Source organism: Sturnira hondurensis, unplaced genomic scaffold, assembly GCF_014824575.4.
Source record: "Sturnira hondurensis isolate 20B ecotype Veracruz unplaced genomic scaffold, ASM1482457v3 Scaffold0002840, whole genome shotgun sequence".
NCBI lineage: Eukaryota > Metazoa > Chordata > Mammalia > Chiroptera > Phyllostomidae > Sturnira > Sturnira hondurensis.
In genome coordinates this window covers 32,282,944-32,306,666 of record NW_028075471.1, presented here as the reverse complement: position 1 = coordinate 32,306,666, position 23,723 = coordinate 32,282,944, and the positions used below count along the sequence as shown (strand labels likewise).

The 23,723-nt window shown below is 43.7% G+C and overlaps 2 protein-coding genes across 5 annotated transcripts in view; one reads left to right on the top strand and one right to left on the bottom strand.

The window, feature by feature from the left end:
* TAX1BP1 (Tax1 binding protein 1) overlaps positions 1-16,705 on the top strand; it is a 51,918-nt gene extending 35,213 nt beyond the window's left edge. For 3 of the 4 annotated variants that reach the window (XM_037041238.1, XM_037041236.1, XM_037041237.1), the window contains exons 14-18: positions 2,801-2,872; positions 6,020-6,203; positions 6,565-6,713; positions 14,136-14,218; positions 14,801-16,705. In XM_037041238.1, the coding sequence (XP_036897133.1) occupies positions 2,801-2,872; positions 6,020-6,203; positions 6,565-6,713; positions 14,136-14,218; positions 14,801-15,002 (690 nt within the window). In that variant the 3' untranslated portion in view covers positions 15,003-16,705. The remainder of the gene's footprint in view (positions 1-2,800; positions 2,873-6,019; positions 6,204-6,564; positions 6,714-14,135; positions 14,219-14,800) is intronic. The other variant, XM_037041240.1, reaches the window with a different exon arrangement.
* Positions 16,706-17,331: 626 nt separating this feature from the next.
* The window catches only part of JAZF1 (JAZF zinc finger 1), a 305,194-nt gene continuing 298,802 nt past the window's right edge, over positions 17,332-23,723 (bottom strand). The window contains exon 5 of the mRNA XM_037041241.1: positions 17,332-19,238. Within this exon, the coding sequence (XP_036897136.1) occupies positions 19,062-19,238 (177 nt within the window). The 3' untranslated portion in view covers positions 17,332-19,061. The remainder of the gene's footprint in view (positions 19,239-23,723) is intronic.

Genomic DNA, 23,723 nt, shown 5'->3' with positions numbered 1-23,723 from the left:
TAACGTAAGCCAATAAACAAGCCCTACTGGTAAATGATATAATTTATGAGAATGTTTGAGAAAAAACAGCAGGCTGTCTAGCTAACTAATAGGAAGAGTAGTGTTTTTCCCTCTAAAGAATAAAGCGTAATCTTACATATTCTATGATAGATAACAGATATGTAATTTGGAATATTTTTGTGCGTGAATGAATAAAGAACAGGAAGTTCCAATATATTTAACTTTGCTAAGTCATAACTAATTGTACCTAATTTTTAAATGTAATTCTTAAAGACACCAAGAATTACTTCAGGTTCTTTCACGGGACCTGGAGAGGGTGGCACATTACAGACTAAGGGAACTTAACTGATGGTCCCTTTCATTACCTTCCACCGTCAGAATAATCTTGAAACTTTTATTTCATATGATTACTGACATCCTTGTGGATACTGTTTTTAATGGCTGGCAACTTAGTTATAAAGCTGAATACTGAATTCGTATGAAGTTTTATTTTTGAAGATTGATTAAAATAACTTAGTAAGTACTTATTGGAGCCTATTAAATGAGGTCTGTCTAGAAAGTATCCAGCCATGTAATAAGAAAGATAGAGGTGTTTATTTGACGCAGCTACAAGAAACATTGTACATGTGACAATGATGCCTCAGTCCCCTTCCAAGTAGTCACCTTGGGACCTCACACAGTTCTCCCAGTCACCATCAGCTGCCCTGTTGTATTTTCCTGAATCTCATCAACAGTCTAAAATGTTTTCCCTTTTAAAGGTGGTTTTAGTTTTGGAAAAGGTCAGAGTTGCTGGGCACCAAATCTGGACTGTAGGGGGCTGAGTCACTTGCATGATTTGATGTTTCACCAAAAAAGTCTTCACGAGACGTGATGCATGAGTGTGGGGGCATTGTGATGAAGCTTCCAACCACCAGTTGCCCTTAGCTGTGCTATTCTGAGTCATCTGAATAGTTTTTGTGGAGGAATGTTCAGGCTTACTGCAAAATCTGATGCAGATTCATGGCTTTGCTTGCTCAGTCATTGTGAATGCCAGCAACCACATAAGGACACATGTTCACCAAAGGGCATCTACTGCCCCCACTGACTGGTACAGTGAAGTCATCATTGTTCACACATATGCATTCCAGTCCACTCTCCTTGGCTGCCAGGTTACATTGATGTCATGCAGACCGTTCTTATCATGTTAACAACGACTGGACTTTTTCTGGACAGACCTTGTATGTATAAAGGACTGGGCCAGCTATTATTATGTGGGAGATCATGCCTGTAAGTAAGCTGTAATGCTGTGCTTCAGGAGTTCATGGTCCAGTAGGGAATGTTAGAAGTGTAATTGTGATCTCATGACTCTCTCACATTCACAGCCTAGGTAATCTGTCATACCCAATGGGAATCCAAATAATATTTTTATTTCATTAATTATAAAAATGAGCATCGAGATTAAGCAACATATTTAAGGTTACACAGCTTATAAAGGTGCGTGGCTTTTTGCTTAGTGCCCTTTCCCTTATTTTTCCCTGTTAAGTCACAAACCCTCATACCAGGCAAGGCAAACTAAAGTTTTACATGATAAATCCGAAGTACTTTAAGACTGTTTCCAGCCGAGTATTTAAGAGTTAGACATTATGGAGAAACTAGACCTCTGAAAGACCTAGCTGGAGGGGAGGAGAAGCAGAGCTGAGGAAAGAAAGCAGTAGTGTTTTAAGGCAATGGAGAAACATCAGTACAGGTTTGGGGGTCAGGAGTGTAGGGCGCTGTCTGGGAACTGTCTGCAGTCTTGAGTGATAGGGCCTTCATGTTTGTGGTGGAGAAGACGAGACCTGAAGGAAAGGTCGAAGCTGAATTTGGGTGCAAGTTGCTCTTCAGATTTTTCTAGGAGAAAATGAACCCGACTAGAGTGGGTCTTTTTGAAAATAATTCCGTGTCACGGAGAGGATTTGTAGGTGGGAAGCATTTTTGAAGGTAAGAAAATCAGGAAGAAGTAGTCTTGGGATGAATTGGTGAGGGTAACCTCCTTGGGTACCTTCCCTGATCGTCTACCATGGAAAAGGATACGAGTTTATCAAGGAAACCTTTGAAAGCCATTGTTAGGGGAAAGATCATTGAAGAGTAGTTTCGCTTGTGTCCATAGTGCTGTTGCTGTCATAGATGAACAGTGGGTAGTTGTTGAATGAATGAGCAAATGACCTAGAGACTGGAAAGTGTTGGGAGGGGAAGAAGGAGAGAAAGGAGGAGTATTCTTAATTTTGTAGCATCAATTACAGTGGGTTCTGAGATTCATAATATCAATTCACCCCCCCCCCCCCAAAAATAGTACATTTGGGACATTTTGCCCTTGCAGTACAGAAAGACAGCCGTGAAAACATGGCTAACCATCAATTAAAAAGGCAGATTTGGAAGTTAAGAAAGAACGAGTGTGGCATATGACTTAGTACTTGTGATTTATTCCTATGGGGATGATAGTTGAAAACATAGAAGAAAGGGAGTTTTCAGAGAGAATGTAGAGGAGAGAAGCTGAAGAAGGAACTTTGCAGAATACCTGTATTTGTGATTTTGAAGGAGCGGACACACAGAGCACGAGGGGGCAGTAGTGTGGGTGCAGCTCCGTGTGAACGTGGGGGAGGTTTTCGGAGTGGGGGGACTGGGTCAGTGCTGGCAAGTAACTCAGATGTCAAAGAGTAGCAACCAAGGAAAACACATGGATGTGGGAATAGCAGTTGTGTTGATAGAATGGTATAAAAGCTGGAAGTGTAAGGAGAGAGTAGATATTGAAAATGATTAATTACATTTTTTAAAAATTTAGCTTCAGTTGGCAGAGAAAGACAAAGAAATAAATGGTCTAACCTCACATTGGGAAAGCCTCTCCCGGGAGCAGGTATTGAGCAGTGCACTTTAAAATATGTTTTACATGACACTGAGTGACCATACAGCTTTGTGAAGAGACGGACTTTACAGTTCATGTGAGGATGGTGTTTGGACAAACAGCTAATGAGTAAAAGAGACCTCTTGAGACTCCTAGATGAAAATATCTTGTGTTGAGTATTTTAAAATACTTTATAATACGAGAAAATGCTTCAGTGTTGAAACTTAGTTTAGTCTTTGTACATTTTTTTAAAGATTTTATTTATTTTCAGAGAGGGGGAAAGAGGGAGAAAGAGAGGGAGAGAAACATCATTGTGTGGTTGCTTCTCGTGCATCCCTCACTGGAGACCTGGCTCACAACCCAGGCATGTACCCTGACTGGGAATCGAACCAGGAACTGTGTAGTTCACAGGCTGGTGCTCAGTCCACTGAGCCACACCAGCCAGGGTGTCTTTGTACGTATTTTATATTTAACAGTAAAACAAATTTTACATTGTTTAAGTTTAGGAAAAGAGTAAAAAATTTCACAGGTATAAATAATGCATTTATCTTTTTGTTTTTTGGTAATAGGCAGCATATTAGAAGTTGTTAAATGATTATAACACAATATTCAATCAGAGCATACCTTTGGAATGTAAAAATGCTTACCTGTGTACTATGGGAGCAGGGTTCTCATTTCCTTTTGTAAGTTTATAAAGATAAAACTCTTTGTAATACCACAATATTATTTGCTTCGCCTCATCCCCCATGTTACATTTGCACACTTGTGAAAACACTGGTGGGGAGGCTGCTGACACGTGTATTTACATCTCAGTAATGGCATCACAGTGTGCTGGCAGTTACTGTAGCATCCCCACTGTGCATTGACAGTTTTCTTTAAAAGCCCTTTCGCTTAAGACGATGAAAGGGTAAAATCGTTAATTTCGTTGAAGTTTCACCCTGGGGTCCACATCCTTTTAATGTTCTGTGTGATGAAATGGGAAGTACCCCAAAGCACTGCTGCTGCCTAATGAAGTACTATGCAGTGGTTGTCTTAGGGAAAGCACTTGGGCAGTTGCTGGAGTTGTGGGCTGAACCGGCCTCTCTTTTCATGGGGCATTATTTCTATTTTAAAGAACAGACTGATAGATGAAATCTGGATGTTCAGACTTGGGTGTTTGGTAGACATTACTTAAAAAACATGAAGTGAACCTGTTACTTTAAGGAAAAACAATCAATAGTATTTCTTGCCAATGATGAAATTCAGTCTTTTAAGTAAAACTAGAATTTTGGGAACCTTTTATCTGCTACCTTAAGCTCAGTACTTCCCAGTGCTTACAGACTAATGAGACGGGTGGTAATATTAGGAGTGTGACTTAAAACAACTGTTGAGTGAGGTGTGTCAGCATTTGAAAGATCTACACAACTCAGTGAACTGATCAGTAGTTTAAGTGACCGGGGGTAGTTTTCCGAAATGATGAGTGGTAAAAAGCCTTTCGGAGTGCTAGATAGACCTCAGATGTGGAGGACACTACTGAGTCAGTTGCAGAAGTCTGATTTTTCAAATCCATCACTTCCTCCCTGCGTGCCCCTTGGCATTCTGTAAGGAGGAAGAGCCTTGCTTCACGCCCCTTTGTGCTCCAGCAGTTCTGTGACGTCACCTGGGTTACTACAGTTCAGTTCGTTTTCGAGGCCGACTGAGTGCTGCATGGGCCCCTGCTACCCCTTTTCCTGAGAGTTCTTTGAGTCATTCTTGCAAAATACAGGAAAACACTGCTTATGATTACTTTAATGTACATCTCAGGAACAGCCAAATGGAAGAGATGTGTGGGGCAGGGTGGGGATGGGGCGTCGCCGAGCCTCCATGTCCTCTCCAAGACATAGGGAATTGTTTGTTTCTTTTTTTAATTTCTAAGATTTTATTGATTTACTTTTAGAGAGAAGGGAAGGCAGGGAGAAAGAAGGAGAGAAACATCAGTGTGCGGTGGCCTTTTGTGAACCCCTACTGGGGGCCTGGCCTACAGCCCAGGCATGTGGCCCGACTGGGAATTGAACTGGCGACCCTTAGCTACGTAGACTGGTGCTCAATCTACTGAACTGCACGAGCCAGAGCTGGTGTATGGCAATCTTAACATGTGATGTTTTCATCAACTGGAAGTTCCCCTAACCCTGTGTAAGAATTTTCAGTCTGGAGTCTTGGTGCACAAGTATGATTGATTAAATCATTGGCCAAGTGATTTAACTTAGTCTTCTGCATCCCTAGAGATGGGGTTGAGTGCTAAAATCTCCAGCTCTCTACAGCCATGTGCTTGGTGTTTCTGGTGAAACAACTGGAGGGCCCACCAGCTGACATAATTCAGGATGGTCTCAAGTTTAAAAGGGCTTGTCATGAACTGGGCACTCCTATGATTCAGTAAACTCTAAGAGTTTTAGGACCTGTGTCAGGAATTGGGAATGGAGACTAAATAGGTTTATTAATAGCTAAGTTGTAAGAGATTCCATTTTTCCTCAGCTCAATAAAAAAAAATGCTTTCTTGGCACAGATAAATTTGAAAGTACGTTGGACTTTATCCCTCTTTCTTATTTTGTTGTATGTGGACAGGGCATTTATGAGAAGTTGAGAGCCAGCCTTTCCAAAAGTACACTTCAAAACATAATAGCAGTCCCCTCACTTAATCCGTGGGGGTACATTCCAAGACCCCAGGGGATGCCTGAAACCTTGGATGGCATTGAACCTATGTTACATGTACTGGGAGTTTTTTCTAATATCCACATTTCTGTGGTAAAGCTTGGGGCCACGATTAAGTAAAGTAAGGGTTGCTCGAATACAGGCACTGCAAGACCAGCCTTGTAACCCGGAGACAGCTACCGAGTGACAAAGGTGCCAGTGGGTGTGCTGGGAAGGGATGGCTCCTGCCCTGGGCGGAGCGGAACAGGATGCAGTAAGATTTCATCACATGCAGTTTAAAACTTATGCATTGTTTATGGAATTTCTCATTTAACTTTTTTTGAACTAGAGTTGACCATGGGTAATTGAAACCACAGAAAGCAAACTGTGGATAAAGGGGAACTACTGTAATAGGGAAGTAATTCTACTGTTATATTTTGGCTAAACTTTTAATGTTGCCCTTGTTATAAAATACGTGGTTGCTTTACTTACATTTGGTTTTGTTAATTTTAGGAACTTAAAAGGAGTCTAGAAAATCAAGCAGAAGGGAAAACGGAAGGTCAGAATTCCCAGAGTCCCCGTCAGACTTCACAGGGTCTCGACACGTGCTCAGGGCAGAGCGGTCACGTTTCAGCAGTTCCAGACACTCAGCCAGTCCTGCAGTATGGGAATCCTTACGCAACACAGGAAGCCAGAGGTTATTAAAATATTTCTGGTTTGGGGTTAGCCGAATTGGGAGTTTTTTCTTTTTGTTTGTTTATGTCTTTGTGGGATTAGAGAACCCCTGGTACAGTCAGTGCTAATAGAAACATTATAATGAGCAGTTTTAACGTTTAACACCATCTGGCTTCATCCAGAAGTGATGTCCCGGGAATGAATGGTCTATTTGCTATTATATATAGTTCTTGGTTTTAAAAATCACTTGGATTAGAAATAAAGGCATTTTGTTTTTGATGTGCTAAGATGTTTTTTTATATCCTGTTCATCATCGCTCTACACAGAGATTCCAGTTTTAGTGCCAGGTTTCACCCTTCCCCTGCATAATTTTTTTTTTCCAGATGGAGCAGATGGTGCTTTTTACCCAGATGAAATCCAGAGGCCACCTGTGCGAGCAGCCTCCTGGGGACTGGAAGATAATGTCGTCTGCAGCCAGCCTGCTCGGAACCTCAGTCGGCCCGATGGTTTGGAAGACCCCGAGGATAGTAAAGTAAACCGAGTTTCTGTGTTCTGAGCCCATCCCTTTCATTTTCTCTCCCACATAGCAAGTCACGTGGTCATGTGTGTTTTGAGAGAGTGTGTGCTTTTGTGTGCACTTGATTACTTGATTTTTCAAAAAACCTGCTTGTATTTCAGTTTAAATATGCAGCAAGTTTAATATGCTGCATATTTATTTATACATTAGGATTTTTACTGAAGTAAAATACTAAGTTTGGAGAATGACCTCAAAATAGGAACAATTTAATTTTTAAAAAAATTGAGACAGAACTGACATATAACACTATATTAGTTTCATGGTGATTTGATACTTGTGTCTGTGAACTGATCAGTGTAAGTCTACTTCACATCCTTTTCAGTTACAAGTTTTCCCATTGTTATTTAAGATCCCATTGTTAAGTAGACATTAAGATCTACTTTTAGTAACCTTCAAATATACAATACAGTATTACTAACTCTAGCCACAGAGAGTTTAATTTTAATTTTCACTAAGTAATTTGCTGTATTCTTTCGATGTAGCTGCACTAGGCTGGATGAAGCGAAGTGTTGATGACCATCCCAGGCCGCAGTATGCGTCTGTGCACTTTAGCATTTATAGTCTCCTTTGCTTCTGAAGGTGGGCTTCAGCTAGAAAACGAGGGAATTGTGTGTGTCATTCTTTTTCAAAGAAATACTGTTTCACACGTCGGTAGTATTTAATCTCTCAGCAACACAATAGTGACGATAATTGAGTTAGTTTGTGTAGCACATCATTATTACTTTGATTTCATTTAAGGGATTTCATTTAGTAAATAGGTTCTTTTCTACACAGCAGCTCCCATGGATTTCCTGTGCATTCAGATGAGTTTGAAAGAAATGCTTTATCGTGCTCTTTGCAAGTACAGTGGTATCATGACCTGTTTTCTCATTTAATATAGTTTGCTGCATTTAATTGCTATTAACCTTTGCAGAAACTGATCAGTGTTTAGACAGACCTGATTTTAGCCCTAGTGCTCAACAGTTATAATGGAGAAAAATGTATTTCTCTCTTCTGCCTTTTGGCCTCCTGTGTCCATTACTGGGAATAATTAGGAAACCTGTCAGAACTTTTGTAGCCTATTTAAGGTCTAGAGTATCATTTTACTGCTTTTTCATACCTTTACTTCACATTTTGCATATTTAATCTGATCATTCCTAGCACAGATGTTACGTGCGACGAGGCCTTCTCTTTCGTAGTCATCTGCTGCAGTTTAATTAGGAGAATGTTCTTTCTGATCTGTGTGCTTTGCCCTTCTGCAAACCCATGAGAAGCAGTGTTAGAGGCTTGTGCTCATTTGCTGACATGCTTAGATTTGGTAATGAGACGGAAGGGCTCTTAACAGGCACACCTTGGGTAATTGTGTTTTTGCAGTCAGATTTTTCACATTAGCAGAAATTTATTTTTATGTACCTTCAGTCCTTGTTTTCTTTAAAAAATTGTCATTACAACAACAAAAATAATCACTTGCAACTGAAGTATTTTAGTAAGTAATTTTAGTTAGAATATGGAAAACAAATTTGACTTGACCTGTTCCTTTTCTTTGGTTTTCTGCCCTGGGAGTGATTAACAGCCCCAGGACCCAGCGGCTTTGAGTCAGGCTTAAGACAGCTTGTTCCAGTCACACACCTGCCATAGCTCCTCCTTCTGGACCGGAAACTGGTCAGCCATTAGCTTAAAAACCTTTTATGACTCCCTCTTTACTAATAATTGCACTGGCAACAGCTCTAACATGATTATGATGATGGCGATGGCAACAGACGTTTCTGCAGCTGTGTTTACCAGCTACTGCTTAGCCCTTTAAAGGCATCAACTCACTCGTTCTTCCTAGCGGTCCTTGGGGGTAGGAACAGGTGCCATCTCTATGGCGCGGTGCTGCGAGGCATCTTAACTGGCTTGCCCCGTATCTCACTGCTGGGAAGAGTGAGCCCAGGATTTGAGCCTCATCGCATTGGCTAGAGAAGCTGTGGTCTTTAACCACCTGTCAAATGGGCTGAAAGCAGAGGTTCCCAAACTTAATTTTTGGCGCCTTTAGCGTCACAGTACATTACTTGTAATTGAGTTTATTGGGGTGACATTGGTTAAGAAAGTTACACAGGTTTCAGGTATACAGCCCTAAAACATCATCTGTGTATTGTGTGTTTACTGTCCCAAGTCAGGTCTCCTCCCATCACCATTTATCCCCCCTTTGCCCTCTTCTACCCCCAACACCCCCCTTTCCTCCATCTGTGAATCACCATATGTTTGTCTTTGTCTATGAGGGGTTTTTTCTTAATTCCTTTTTCACTCAACCCCACTCCCCTCTGACAGGTGTCAGTCATTCTCTGAATCTGTTTCTGTTTTGTTCGTTGGTTTATTTTATTCATTAGATTCCACATATAGGTGAGATCATATAGTACTTGTCTTTCTCTGACTGGCTTATTTCACTTATAATAATGCTCTTCAAGTCCATCTATGTATGCTGTTATAAAAGGTAGTATTTCCTTCTTTTTTACATCTGAGCAGTATCCCATTGTGTAAATGTAACACAGGTTTTTACCCACTCATCTCCTGACGGGCACTCCGGCTGCTCCCCAGTCTCGGCTGTTGTAAGTAATGCTGCCGTGACTGTGGGGGTGGCGTGTGTCCTTTTAAATGATGTCTTGGGTTTCTTTGGATATAGTCCCAGAAGTGTTTGAGTTTCAAGTAGAGCAGTTTACTGTAGCTTGTTTCATTTGCTTAATGACCAATTTGTCATCAAAATGGTACTGTGCTGATAGGTCTAAAGATCGATGAACAATGTAAGGTGCTTTAGACTTTTGCAGAGATTAAAATGCTGTTGAAAATTACAAAAGATTTAATTATTTGGAACTGTTCAAAGTAGATTTCAGTATGGTATTTCCAATAAAATTTGCTTAGAAGATTATCTTAGCAGTTTAACCAAACTACTAGGTACTGAGACTTAAAAACCTGCTATTCAAAATTCTTTTGGGTTGACAACCTTTTCAGTTCTAAAACCTAATTTAGTAGTTTCGGGGTGGAAATCTTTCTAACCTAGAATACGTGATTCTCTGCCTTCTTAAAGAATATCTAATATAACCTTGATGGCTTAAGCTTATTAATTTAAAAGTCAACATTAAATATGCTATCATGTTCTTTTAAGATGTAAAGCTGTGGGATCCAATGTTGAAATACTATCAACACTCAGAGTTTTGTCTGTTTTTCTTTTTACCAGGAGCTGTTGCCGGCAGTGGGCCTGCCTTACTAGTCTCACTCCCCAACTTAATTGGTTGTGTTCAGTCTCTCATGGTTTGGGAAACTCACTGTCCTTAATGAGTAAAATAGAATGAATGTAGTATTTGTGAGTGATATTTGACTGGTCCTTTTGCATGTCAATATCATGAGAGACTTTATGAGCAGGTGGTAGGATTTCTTATTTCACCGGAGCGTACTTAGTATGTCTCATTATAACATCTGGAGTTCTAGTTGAGTCCTGCTTTTGTTTTATTAGGTAGTAGGTGATTAAAAGACACAATAATATGGCCAGCATTATCAATGTACCTGTGACTTAGGACTATTCAGTATGAACTGCTCTCCTCTCACCTCAGTGTATTTACAGGCAGGGCCGACCTGACAGGTGGTCTGAGTGTAGCGTCTTAACTAGCGGTGGACTCCTGCCCACTGACTGCTTTGTTGAGGCTGTAAATTGGTGTAAGCTCTTAGCCATTATGAGACAGGGAGGGTTTCCATTATATTTTTGACTCCCAGAAAGTTATATTTTATTATAAATGTCTGTCATCAAGTATTTTGAATGTCATCAAGGTAGACTATCAAGAGTTTCCTTTTTATCTTTTCTCACTATTTTCCTAAGTACCATTTTTTAATTTTTAATATATTTTATTATGATATTATAGTTGTCTCAGTTTTTCCTTCCACATAGTACTCCCATTCCCTCTGGCAGTCTCTCCTTAGTTCATGTCCATGGGTCACGTGTGTAAGTTCTTTGGCTTCTCCATTACCTAGGTATATGGTTCCTAACAGGCCTTTGTCTGCATCTGCCAGTTTGTAGGTCTTAATCCCTGCACCTTTCCCCCTCTCTGCCCTTCCCAACTGGTAACCCTCCAAATGCTCTCCGTGTCTGTGGTTCTGTTTCTGTTCTGCTTGTTTGCTTAGTTTGTTTTTGAGATTGAATTGTTGATAGTTACCAATTTATTCCATTAAATGTTCATTGTTTTGATCCTTTTTTAAAAAAGGAGTCCCTTTATAAACATTTCATATAATAATGGCTTGGTGATGATGAACTCCTTTAACTTCATCTTGTCTGTGAAGCACTTTATCTGCCCTTCCATTCTAAATGATAACTTTGCTGGATAGAGCAATGTAGGTTGTAGATCTTTGCTTCTCATCCCTTTGAATACTTTTTGCCAGTTCCTTTTATCCTGCAAAGTATCTTTTGAGAAATCAGCTGCCAGTCTTATGGGAACTCCTTTGTAGGTAACTCTGCATTCTCTTGCTGCTTTTAAAACTCTCTCTTCATCTTTAACCTTTGTCATTTTAATTATGATATGTCTTGGAGTGGGCCTCTTTGGGTTCAACTAACTGTTCGGGACTCTCTCTACTTCCTGGACTTGCATGTCTGTTTCCTTCACCAAATTAGGGAAGTTTTCTTTCATTATTTTTTCAAGTTAAGTGTTCATTTTTCTTTCATTCCCTTCCCTTTCTCTTCTGGCACCCCTGTGATTCGAATATTGGTATGTTTGAAGTTGTCCCAGAGGCTCCTTACCTTATCTTCATTTTTTGGATTCTTTTTTCTTGTTCTGATTGAATGTTTTTTTCTTCCTTATGTTCCAGGTCATTGATTTGATCCTTGGCTTCATCCCTCCACTGCTGATTCCCTGTAAATTTTTATTTATTTCATTTAGTGTAACCTTCATTTCCTCCTGGGTCTTTTTTATGCTGTTGAAGTACCCAGTGAGTTCCTTAAGAATTCTTATAACCAGTGTTTTGCATTCTGCCTCTGATAGATTGCTTACCTCCATTTTGTTTGGAATTTTATTCTGTTCTTCCATTTGGGCCATGTTTCCTTGTCTCCTCATTTTGGCAGCCTCCCTGTGTTTGTTTCTATGTATTAGGTAGAGCTGCTTGACTCCCTGTCTTAGTAGCGTGGCGTGTTGTGGGAAAGTGTACCCGTAAGTTGGAGGGGCGGAACTCTAGGTACTTGCCAGGGCAGGGCAACCTGTGTGAGCCAGGTTGATGGAGTCTCAGATACTGTGTCACCTCTCTGTGGCTCTGTGTGGAGGGCTCAGAAATGGGACAGTGGCCCCTGCCTGAGCTCTGGAACTTTGGGAGGAAGCTGTCCGTCGGTGCTGACCCCGATGCCAGACACTTCTGTTTCCCCCCATATGCCACTGGCGCCCTTCCAGTGCTGCCCCGGTGCTGGAGCCCAGAGGGAGTGAGTCTGTGCGAGTCCTAAGACTTTTGTGGTCCTTTAAGAAGTAACACCTGAGAATCACAGTTTCTTCCACTGCCCCAACTCCCACTGGTTTTTGCCAGCAGAAGTTGTGGGGATTTACCTTCTTGGTACCGGAACCCTGGGTTCTGGGATCTCTTGCTCGACAGGTGTCCCTCCTGATGTTTATCCATGTGTGGGTGCGGGCCTGCGCATTCCAGGTCTCCCCCTCGCCTGCCCGAATGGAGGTGACTTCTTTAACTCCTTGGTGTGGGACTTCATACAGCTCCACTTTCTGATGATTCTGGGTGATAATTGTTTTGTAGTTTAGTTGTAATTTTTGTTATGATTGTGCAAAGAGGTGAGCCGTGTTTATCTATGCCTCTGTCTTGACCAGAAGTCTATTTCCCTAAATACCATTTCAAAGATTTTCTTTTTTTAAAGAAAAACGAGAAAACTGTTCATTATGTGATATGTAGTTGCTGAAGCAGTTTCCATGTTTCAGTCGCCTTAAGTTTAGCAGGTTGAATGATCTGCATTATTTTTCCTTTTTGTATCTCTAGATTTAAAAGCTGTCTGGGTTTTAGTAACTTAAAGACTTTTAATGTTGGAAATCTATAAGTACTTGTTGTATTTCCCCTAATCCTTCATTATCTCTCCTGTATTTTCCTTTGGCCCAAGGATATATATCCTAAGTATCATGAATGTAAACAAAAGCTTTTTCTCGTGTGATGAACAGGAAAGAAAAAGCCTCTCAAGCCCTTTCTCTGAGTGTTTGGGGGGGGGGTCACCATCAGAACAGTAGGCACCCCTTGCCCCCAGAAGGCCACCTCAGTTTGTTCGTTCATGTCGAGTTGCGTACCACAGACACTTTTCTGGTGCCTCGTCCACGACAGACTCCTTAGCCCATGAGTGGCGGCTCTGGGGCAAGCGTGACTGCCCAGCTCTGCCTGTCCATGTGCTGTCCGTTCAGCACGTGAGCAGCTCAGAGCTGCACAGGGGAAGGAGGCAGATGGGCACTTGCCATGATGCGGCTGCTTTTTTTTTTAAAGATTTTATTTATTTATCTTTAGAGAGGAAAGGAAGGAGAGAGAGAAATATCAATGTGTGGTTGCCTCTCGCGAGTCCCCCGCTGGGAACTGGCCTGCAACCCAGGCATGTGCCCTGACTGGGAATTGAACCGCGGTTGTTGGTTCGCAGGCCCGAGCTCAATCCACTGAGCTACACCAGCCAGGGCAATTCGGCTGCTTTTGATTAAAGAGAGGGCTTGTCGGGTTGCTGATGGAGCCTGCACAGATCTCCAAAAAGTGACCACAGGGGTCGGGGCCTGGAACTTGAAGCCAATGTTTCTTTCATACTGAAACTCAGATTTACAGGTTTTTAGGGGTCTTCATTGACAATCCTTAATCAAATATTTGATTTTGAGTTTCGTTCACTCCAAGCTTTCGAGAGGTTTGGTGCTTTGCTTTCACGTGGTACTCCAGCTGGGCTTGAGTGTGCGTGGGCCCAGTGCCTGTGCATACTGGCGGGGTTACCTAGTTTGTATTTACTCACAACTTTTATGTATTGTGCAGTGGATGTATGCTGTCAGAGAAGGTACTGTCTTGCAAATTAAGGTACCAAGTGAGAATTATAGGAAAAAGAAGGCAGGGTTGAGATTTTTATGTAACAATAAAAAGTCACAGTTACCTACATGTAGGTTCAGAAAAGTTGGATGATCTGTACTTGTTCACACGCACAGGTGTGATACACTTTCCATCCCACTGACTCCTGCTCCTTTCAAGACAGTAACACTTAATTCACAGTGAAATATTTGGTAAGAAAATCAACTTTGTGAAAATCGAATCGAATGGTAACAGAAGTAAAGTTTTTGAAAGAGGGATCTTATTTTCTGTGTCCTGGTGTGATTGGGTTAAAGAACTTAGGTTCCGTCTCACGTTCCTCAAAAGCTGCACAATTATCTTTTGCAGGAGGCCGAGAATGTGCCCCCCGCTCCCGACCGACCCAGTAAGCATTTGCACGGGCATGCGACAGGCTTCTGCTTTGATTCCAGGTAATTTTTCTTTCTTGTGTAGAATATGGATTACATGGAACATGGTTCTCAAAGTTTGGTCCCTGGAAACTTGTTAGAAATGCATGTGATCAGGGGCCCACCTCACGCCTTCTGAACCTGAAGCTCTCGGAGTGGGGCCCGGGGAAGTGGGTGGGAAAAGGGCTGCCTTCCAGGCGGGAAGCCCTTCGGGAGGCACTGCTGCAGGTGGCTAAACCAGGGCTGTCGGGAAGGAAGTCGCAGGCTCACGGGAGCCACCTCCTGTTAGTGAGAGATTGAAGAATTCTTGTCACTAAGCCTCATTTTACATAGTGTGATTGTATTTTAGAGAGTTTAATGAAAAACGGTTTTCCTTTGTCCATCCAGTTGTGAAACAATTTAGAAGCTTTGTGAATGGTTCACACAGTTGTCAGTAGCCAGCATTCAGGAGGAGGGAAAGGTTTCTGGAATAAATGGACTTTCAAGATAAGTTGTTTACTGTGAATATCAGCTTAACTAGATCAATGTAGGCTTGTTACTTCCTGAAGGATACTGTACTGCTAGAAATGTATTGGAAATTGTAATTCTTTTCGTCTTTATTTCAAGCTTCGATGTCCACAAGAAGTGTCCCCTGTGTGAGTTGATGTTCCCTCCCAACTACGACCAGAGCAAGTTCGAGGAGCACGTGGAGAGCCACTGGAAGGTGTGCCCCATGTGCAGCGAGCAGTTCCCGCCCGACTACGACCAGCAGGGCTTCGAGCGGCATGTGCAGACCCACTTTGATCAGAATGTTTTAAATTTTGACTAGTTACTTTTTATTATGAGTTAATCATACAGCTTAGCAGTTTAAAAAGATGATGTCCAGTAGACCACTAGGGAGAACACAGGCGGTCACTTCCCTGCACCCTCTACGGTGCCTTTCTGACCAAGGTCCCCTTGGAGTTGGGTGTTACTAGGGTAGGGCCAGCCTTTGGCTTATCAATAAATAGAATTCTAACCTCTTTTTCTTACCTGCTTAAGAAAAGACGTTCTTGGGTGTTTGTATTTTTATTTATTCCCCAATTTGCAAAATACATGACTAAAGGAAACAAGGATTATTTTAATGTTGCTGCACTGAAAAGATGTGTACTTATAGTGTGTTATTTAGCAGAATATTTACAAGTTTCTGTTGGCCTTGGTGATTGGGCATGACTACTAATATTATGTAATAAAAAGCATTTATCACGAGTCTTGCAAAGTAATTCGTTGAATACAGAGAATGCCATAATTTGGCCCATGAAATGGCGTTTCTTCTTTAACTTGCTTTAGAAATGGAGCCATATATAGAATGAGAGCATATGCTTGTAGTACAGCAAATAGTCTTATACATTGGAAACGTTTGCTCTGGGAATTAATGGGCAGCACATGTTGCTCATTGGCTCTGTTTTAGCCGTTGTCAGGGTCTGCTTCTGTCCCGTGGGGACGTGGACCCGGGTGAGCCAGCACAGTCATTTCGTGTCACGTGATCTGTGTAGCGGCGTTGTGGCATAAAGTCACAGAGAGTGTCTTTTCCTTTCCCACCTTTTCCTAATGGGAGTATAACGTTGAGATATTCTCAGTAATTAAAAATGTAACACACAAACTCAGATGAAAGCAGTATGTTTGTTATGTCTCTGCTGTGTATAGTATTCTCATTAACATTAAAGAGGACATGTTTTTGGAGGTAATTTTATTGTCGAATTTATTTGAGATAGCTTTTCATTCAATCCTAGTGTCTTGAACATCTTTTTTTAGTCTGGATTTTAAAAAGGGTTTAACTATATTCCTTTCTCTTATACTATGAATGTTAACAATACTAAGTACTGGCATTTTTATTCTGAAAATATTCAAGCTTGTCAAAAGCAGATGAGCTATTTAAGATATTATGCTCATATTCACTCTGGTGGCCTTTGGGGTGCTACATATGAGCTGTGTCGCACAGCATGTTTCTTGTATGTATTTCCAGGAGAGAATGTGCCTACTGCTGGAACCCTCTATAAAAGTCTTTGAGTTTAAGGGGAAAACAGCATCAGGCAGCCAGAGGCCAGATGTTTAGGACAGAGCTGACCTGGGGCCACAGGACAGGTCGGGCACATGATGGAGCAGGCTGTGTCCGAGAGAATGTTCAGTGATGGGAGCAATTTTGTTGCATTAGTATTGCTACCCGTAAAATGGGATTGTTCATCTTACTAGCCTAGAACTTGAGTAGCTTTTTGCCTCCAGCTGGAAAACATCAAAATAGGCCCAAATTCCGTTGTGGTCTGAGAACATGCTTTGTGTATGATTTATATTCTTAGGAGTTAAAGTGTGTCTTGTGGCTTACAGTTGTCTTTCTCGGTGAACAGTCCGAGTGGGCTTGGACATTGTGTATTGTGTTCAGTGAATGTTGGCTACAGTTCATCGATACTGTTGGGTTCGGCTGGATCTTGTGTTGCTGATCGAGGGATGTTGACGTCTCCCAGTTAAATAAATAGTGGATTTATTTCTCCTAAACAGTTCTATCGTTTTTTTGCCTCCCATGTTTTGATGTTCTGTTGTCCGGCAAAAACCGAAACTACAATCTGCATGCGTCAGCTGAACTGGGGGAGGGGCAGGGTGGAAGGAGGCAGCCTAAGGAAGCACAAGGGGCTGAGCGGGAAGATTATTTTCGTTAGCGGACATTGTGACGAGTTTACCATGGAAACTGAAGAGCCACGTTTATTTGGGGTCAGAGACGGTTTATTTTAAATGTGATTTCATTTACATTTATAAGCAGCTTTTCTTGACAGGATTTCGAGAAAATTGCCTTCAGTTCTAAAACCTCTGTCACTTTCAAACTTAATGTGCTCTGTCCCCAACAAAACATATGAAAATATAATTTAAAGCACAGTTTTCACAGACACAGTACAATACATTCACTATACACGGTATAACAAAATATTCCCATCCTTGCCTGCTTAGTAATACTGTCACAATGAAGAAGCAAGTAGAAACTGGAATTTGTTTTACAGTTGAAAGAAATGTTAACATGCACGATGACTATTTTATGACTGCTTAGCTGTTGAACTACTCATCCAGCCTGCGGTTTCTTGCACTAGAAGGAGCGAAGCTAATTGCTAGCCTACAGAAAATTTTGGTCAATTATAGGTAGAGAGGAAATAGCCAAGTAGGACCTTCTTATGCACCAAGTAGTGGCTTTTCCTGTCTGGATCACCCTTTTTTAACCATCCAGGATAGCACTGTATGCTCAGGACCAAGACCACTGCGGAGAGCTGAGGGGATTCTGAGAGGGCAGTGTCTTTGCAAAAACTTTAAAATTCCTCATCTGAGTGAGTCACAACTTAAGCATATAGAAGCTTACTCATCCGGCTCACAGAACTGTCTTGTCTTTTCAAAATGTCTGAAAAACTGAGGAGGGACACCTGCTTTCCAGCTGTAAAACTTGAATCAAATGAGAATAAGGGAGAAAGTTCTAAGCAATGCAACTCTGCTTTTCACCAGTTTTGTGAGCAGTTGGCCATCTCAGCGATTTGTATTGCATATGAGGCAACTGGTGAACTCATGTTTAAGGAATAGCACTTGGGAGAAAAGGACACGCAAGGCATGATGGTACTGTTGGTGAGAAAAACCTCAGGGATGGTCCAGACGTAGGTTACTCCGACAGGTCACAGATTAGTCACCCTGACCACCTGCTGCAAGAAAGCACTTAATTGTCAATAAGGCTCAATTTCTTTTCGGCAAATTGTTTTATAAAGCTAAACAGACATTTTCCATGGAATACAGACATCTCCAATGTGATAGGAAAGTGCCTTTAAAAAAAGTCTAAAAACAACATGAAGGAGCAATAGGGTCCTTAACAAAAAATGTTTCTCTTTGAACCGTGCTTAGAATTTTAATTCTTGTTTGCAACCCACAGGTTTATTAGGGCAGTGGTTGTAAGAATTGGCAACACATAAAACATTAACTCTGTTGGCAATAGAGAACTACAAAGTGCTTTAAAACTTCACCTAAAGATGAAGATAGAACTAATGTACACACACAATTTGCACGTAAGTATTTCAAAGTGTTTCCTAACAGATCTCAGGGAAAAGTACTTCGTCAAACGGGCATCTCAGTCTGCAGACACCAGTCTGCACAGATCGAACCCCTTGCACCCAGCCAGGCACTCAATGGATGTGCTCCATCGATGAGAACTGAACAGACTCGCACAAAGATGCTATTTGTAACACTAAGGTAATTGGTAAGTCAGATGGCAAGATTTTCAGCTTTTCAAAGGGCAAAAGGACTTGCAAGATAAGACACAGAAAGCACACCTTTTATGTATGTTATTTAAATATGAAAATACTTTTAGCATATTATGTTAAACATTCTTTCTTAATTTACATTTCCATTACCTAAACTCTTTCTAATCACAAATTCTAACTCCGTTATGTAAGGCATGGTAACCAGTTTGATGATGATTTTGGTTTGAACTTAGTTGATGTGTTGAAAAACCTCAGTCATGTTACAATCTTGGGGAAAAAAAACAAACCTCAGTGCGGCCCCTCCCCCCCAGCTGCTATCACTGCAAGACAACCGAACATGTGCAACCTGCCCTCCACCGTGTTTGTTGTGGGGTCAATGTGCTGAGAACCTAGAGCTTTTTTTAGCACCTTATATCAAAGTAATGAAAATGGTATGATGATTACATGTGCAAATGTACAAAATCATTGACTCTACAAAGATACATCATTCCAAAATTACAGAAAAAGTTTAAAGCATGCATTTAATTCTTTAAAGGGTTGCTGAATGCTCCCCCTGAAAAAAGGTGGCTGTTTTCAAAATCAGCAACTGCTGGTGAGGATTTCTTGGCACAGTTACGACCAGCATGTTATTGCTGCATCTTCCTGATGATCTCGGCCGACACCGGGGGGTGGAAATTGATTGTGTGGTGCCGCAGGCCCTGAGCTGTCTTGTAACTCTTACCGCAACGACATTTGAATGGTTTGCGGACACGAATCTGTGTTCTGTGACCATTCTTGGCATGGTACTTTATGCCATTCACATTCTGTGGAGGAGATAAAAATACCACCTATTAGATGGAGTCATACAGTGTCTTGCAGCGGGGAAACTGGTGTGCTGCTGGGTGGCAGCAACCACACAGCCAACTCAGGTCCTTCCAAACTGCCTCCTCCGGAAACGGAAAGCCCCGAGTTCCCATTCTGCATAAAATACGGACGTGAGACTCAGACTGTACAGAAGCACAGTTCCCTCTGCCTGCAACTTAGCTTCCCTCCAAATCTTTTCCACTCTGAAGAAAGGGCAATTGTATAAAACTATCCTCAGGATGGCTGGGGAAAAAAGCCTAAAGAAAGGTGGGTTAGGGCAGGAGAGTCAAGTACAAAGTGACAGCTGACACTCACCCCTTATTGTACTAAAGTTCTGTCTGTTTTTGAGTCTGCGTGACGTTGGCATCTCCACCGTGGCAGGAGCCACCTGCCCACAAGTAAGTACCATGGAGCAGACTAACATGTCTGCCTCCCCAGGCCTGCAGTGGACTTGAAAGATCTTCAGATCGATGGAAGTCTCAGCAACAGGAGTTCCAGACCTCAAACTGGCCCACAAACCTCACATGGTACATAAAAGGCCTTTCTGGGCTTCTGTTCATTGGTTTTGCTAGCTTGTTAGCATAATCTGTGTAAAACTTGCTGCCTAGACTCACTCCATAACAGGTTAAACAAGTTACTGGTGCCCATCCCATTAGATGGTGAGGAAACAGGCTGAGGGAACTGAGTAACTGGTGGAAGATTCAAGAAAGAATAAATGGCAGAGGCAATAATAGAGCATAGGTCTTGGAAAATTTCTGGGTCAGCTGTTGCCAGATTGGGGTTAAGGGAAGGCGGGGCTTGACACTTGAAGTTACTGTGCACAGACCCCCAGAGGGGGGCACTGCATGCCCTGGATGCTGTCCCCGCCTCCGAATCCAGTCCCGTGACCGACTCAAGGATTCCAGCACGTTTTCTTTCTTCACATGCAGCCCTTAGCTCCCAGAGGACAGGGACTGGCTGATGCTGTTTGATGAGCACCGAGCACAGTCTCTGGCATTGGAGTGAATTTATTGGAACGTGCATCACCATTGTTGGAGCAGTTGAGCCATTAAACAAAATGTGTTCAGTGCTTATTACCATTTACATTTCCCTCTTGGAGATTCACATCAATACCTCCCAGAAGTCCTATGGAAGAGAATCCTTGATGTTGCTGGGCCCAGGTGTGCCAGGTAGTGACCAGGTGGCGGTGCTCCCAGTCTGAGGTGGTCCAGTGAGTCAAATCACAAGGGCCCTCTGTCCTGCACACCTACCTGCTCTTGGCCTTCTGCACCTGCAGCCCCTGTCCCTGCTGGGTACAGGGTGCGGAAGCCCCTCATTAATCTTCTAGAAGGAGTAAGAGCTTGCTGCAGTGGGTTCCAGAGAGGGCAGTGACAGCCGCAGAATGGTCGATGGGTACATAGGCCCTGCCAGCCTCCCCGCTGTCCCAGCCATCCCACCAGAAGCCCAGGCCTGACAGGAAGCTGACTTGTGTCTCTAGCCCCACCTGGCATCTTGCTGCAGCCAAAACACTTAGGCAATAACTACCTAGCTGGGGCCAGGCAACCACAGAACCTTGAAAATAATGGTTTTAAGCTACTGGAAAGACAGTTGACAGTTTTATGGCCATCAGAGAAAGACAGCTTTCCAAGAAATAGCACAAATATGTGAGTCTCCTGGCTCACAAGTGACAGAAGTTTGCATCTACCTGCTTCGTACCCCATTTATTAGGTTGAGGAGTCCATGGCGCACCCAGTAGGATCCCTTTCTGTAGATGAAGAGTTACTGACACATTTCGTGTTCTCGTTCTCACAGGGAGCTTGTTGCAGATGGACCATTGAACCTCCAACTACCTCTGTGCCTCAGTACCACGGACACTTTGTCAGAAAACAGGAAATCAAAAATAAACATTTGACCAACAGGCTAAAAGGCACAGCAACCTCAACAGGATCAGAGCTTCAACACTCTCCATCCAGGCCTGAGATTTCACAAATAATTAGATGAGGGCAGTTTTGAAACTGGAAATGATGAAAGCCAACAGGGAGTGGGTCCAACACCAGTCCGGACCCAGAGCCCGCTGGAAGCAGCACGGGCCCAGACTCCAGTGGGTTGGTTCTGTTTCCTCCCAGGCTGGAACACAGACGTGATGTGTGTCTGGCAAGGAAAACGGGCAGTTCCACACATCAGCCGTACTAGTCTGGAAAAGTCAGGAAACAGTTGCGCTTCTGGAAACACGGCACTTCCAGGGCTGGCGGGAGAACGGCCTGCTCTACCTCTTTCTCTGTTGCTGCGGTTGGGCGTGTCACCAGGTCAAAGCCCACCCTGATCACTAGCGTTAACACAGGCTCCACTCAGATTCAGGATTTCCCTCTGTTCCTTCATACACAGCAACGGGAACGCCCACTTTCTAAAACTTTAGGAGCTGAAAAAGACAAGTTTCCAATTGCAGACATCTTAAAGTGAGTTTGGTCTTGAAAAACTACCAAAGGGTGGCAGGCAAGTTGATAGTGACAGGCCTACATCCTCTGACCTCTGAAGAGGGGAAAGGGACCGCAGCTTCAACAGGGCATGGAAGGTACCTGACATCAGACTCCTTGTGCCGAGGGCCTGCTGCCTGCGGTCTCAGAATCGGTCCTCACGTTTCAGACGAGACTGACACTCGGGGATGGTGAGTTGCCAGAATCACAAAGCTGCGCTGGGAACCCCGGGACACAGGGTGCCAGAGCCCACATCTCCCGCCACAATGCCACCCGCACACCTCAGCGAGGTGCTGGCTGCTGGTTCCTTAGCTCCACCAGTTGGTGGTCTTTGAAACGTACTAGGCGTTGGGAAGGACTGGGACCCCTGCTCTGCAGAGAGCTGCTGCCTGTGGCGTGCAGTGGTCTGACGGGCTGGCGTGTGAAGGTCGGGGTGAGGTGCAGCCAGGACTGGGTGGTGGGCGGAGCAAAGGCTCCCACTTCCACAGTGGTAAGGGCTGCCCAAATGAAGGACCTGGGCCAGCCGCTGGACAGCTACATAGGGGATCTTCTAAAGATCGCACTCCAATGGCATCATGAAACCTAACGTCTGGACACCCGGCGTGGCAATCGTGTCCTTGACTGTGTGTGATCTCTGCTGTCGGTGCTCCGGCCTGAATGACTGCAGCATGTACCGCATGCCCTCGACAGAGAGACCGCAACTCTCAGTTTCCTTTGGGCCTTGGTGTTCTTTCTACATTAAGGAGAGGATGAAGTTGCTCAGAGATTTGATGAGGAAGAAACGTGGAAAACAAGCTGAGGGTCGAGTGGTAGTATTAGACTTAAAGTGAGGCCACCCCGCCAGCCTGGAAGGTGCGAGTCTGGCAGAATCTGGTTTCCCCGGAGGCCACGGACCCTGGGGCAGCCCGGGCAGCACACCCACTGGCCTGTGTGTCTGGACAGCAGGGGCCTCGGCAGCCCGTGTTCTCCCTGCGGCCAGTGCTCTGATTTCAGGGGAACTTTGTGGGGGCCGGGGGGCGGAGGGGCTTGGTCTGTTTTCTATTTCTCAAAAGTAGCAAAATGCTATTAATCTTAACCACTAATATACAAATCACCCAAGTAAAAAACCTCAAAGCACTCCATCCCATCCTTTAAACTCATGCCTATGTAGACAAGGGTAGGGAGCCCCGTCTCCACTGCCTGGAGTCAGAGGGAAAGGGGGCGGCAGCAGGGCAGATCAGAACCACAGCTCCTGGCGGGAATGTGGCGGTGGGTCCCCAAGAATGAAGGCATGCTGCTGTTTGGGGTTCCGGCAGTCAGCGGGGCGCCTCTTCCCCTGCATTCTCCGTCTCTTTATCCTTAGCGCATGCACTGTGCCCGAGACCTGTGCTGGGTGCTGAGGAGGGGCCTGTGAGTCGTGGGACCTGCGGACAGAGCGCACAGGGAGGTCCGAGAGCGTGGTGGTCTGAGTGGGAAGTCGGCCTGGGCACTGGTGAGGGTGTCTCAGCGGAGATGGCACCTGTGCGGTGCCCTGAGAAATGCTCGCAGTTAGCGTACTGGGCCAGTCCCCTCCTGTGGCCCCCGTCAGCACTAAGTCAGGAAAGTTGGAGACTGCACCATCTCTCAGTCCTGCTCACGCCCACGACACGGGGAGAAGAGCACCTGACGCCCCAGCACCATGCTGTCCCACTTGGCCCGGAGAAGCAGCGCCACTACCACCACCGTGCATCCTGGCCCAGGAAAGCAACTCCCCTCCCCTCCTGGGAGTCAGGCCTGCTGCCTGCTGCTGCCTGCCGCTGCCCTGCCATCTGTCAGTGATGCAGGACCAACCGGCTTCTCTCTCTTTCCTCCTGGCCATTGATGGAGACTCGACAGAAGCCCCAGCGACCCGGACCCAGACAACTACTGGAGGAGACTGCTAGACACCCAAGAAAAAAACAAAAGAATAATGAGAAGAAGATAGAAACGACTGGGAAGAGAATGTAAGAAAAGGATGGAAGCTGGAGGTGGAAG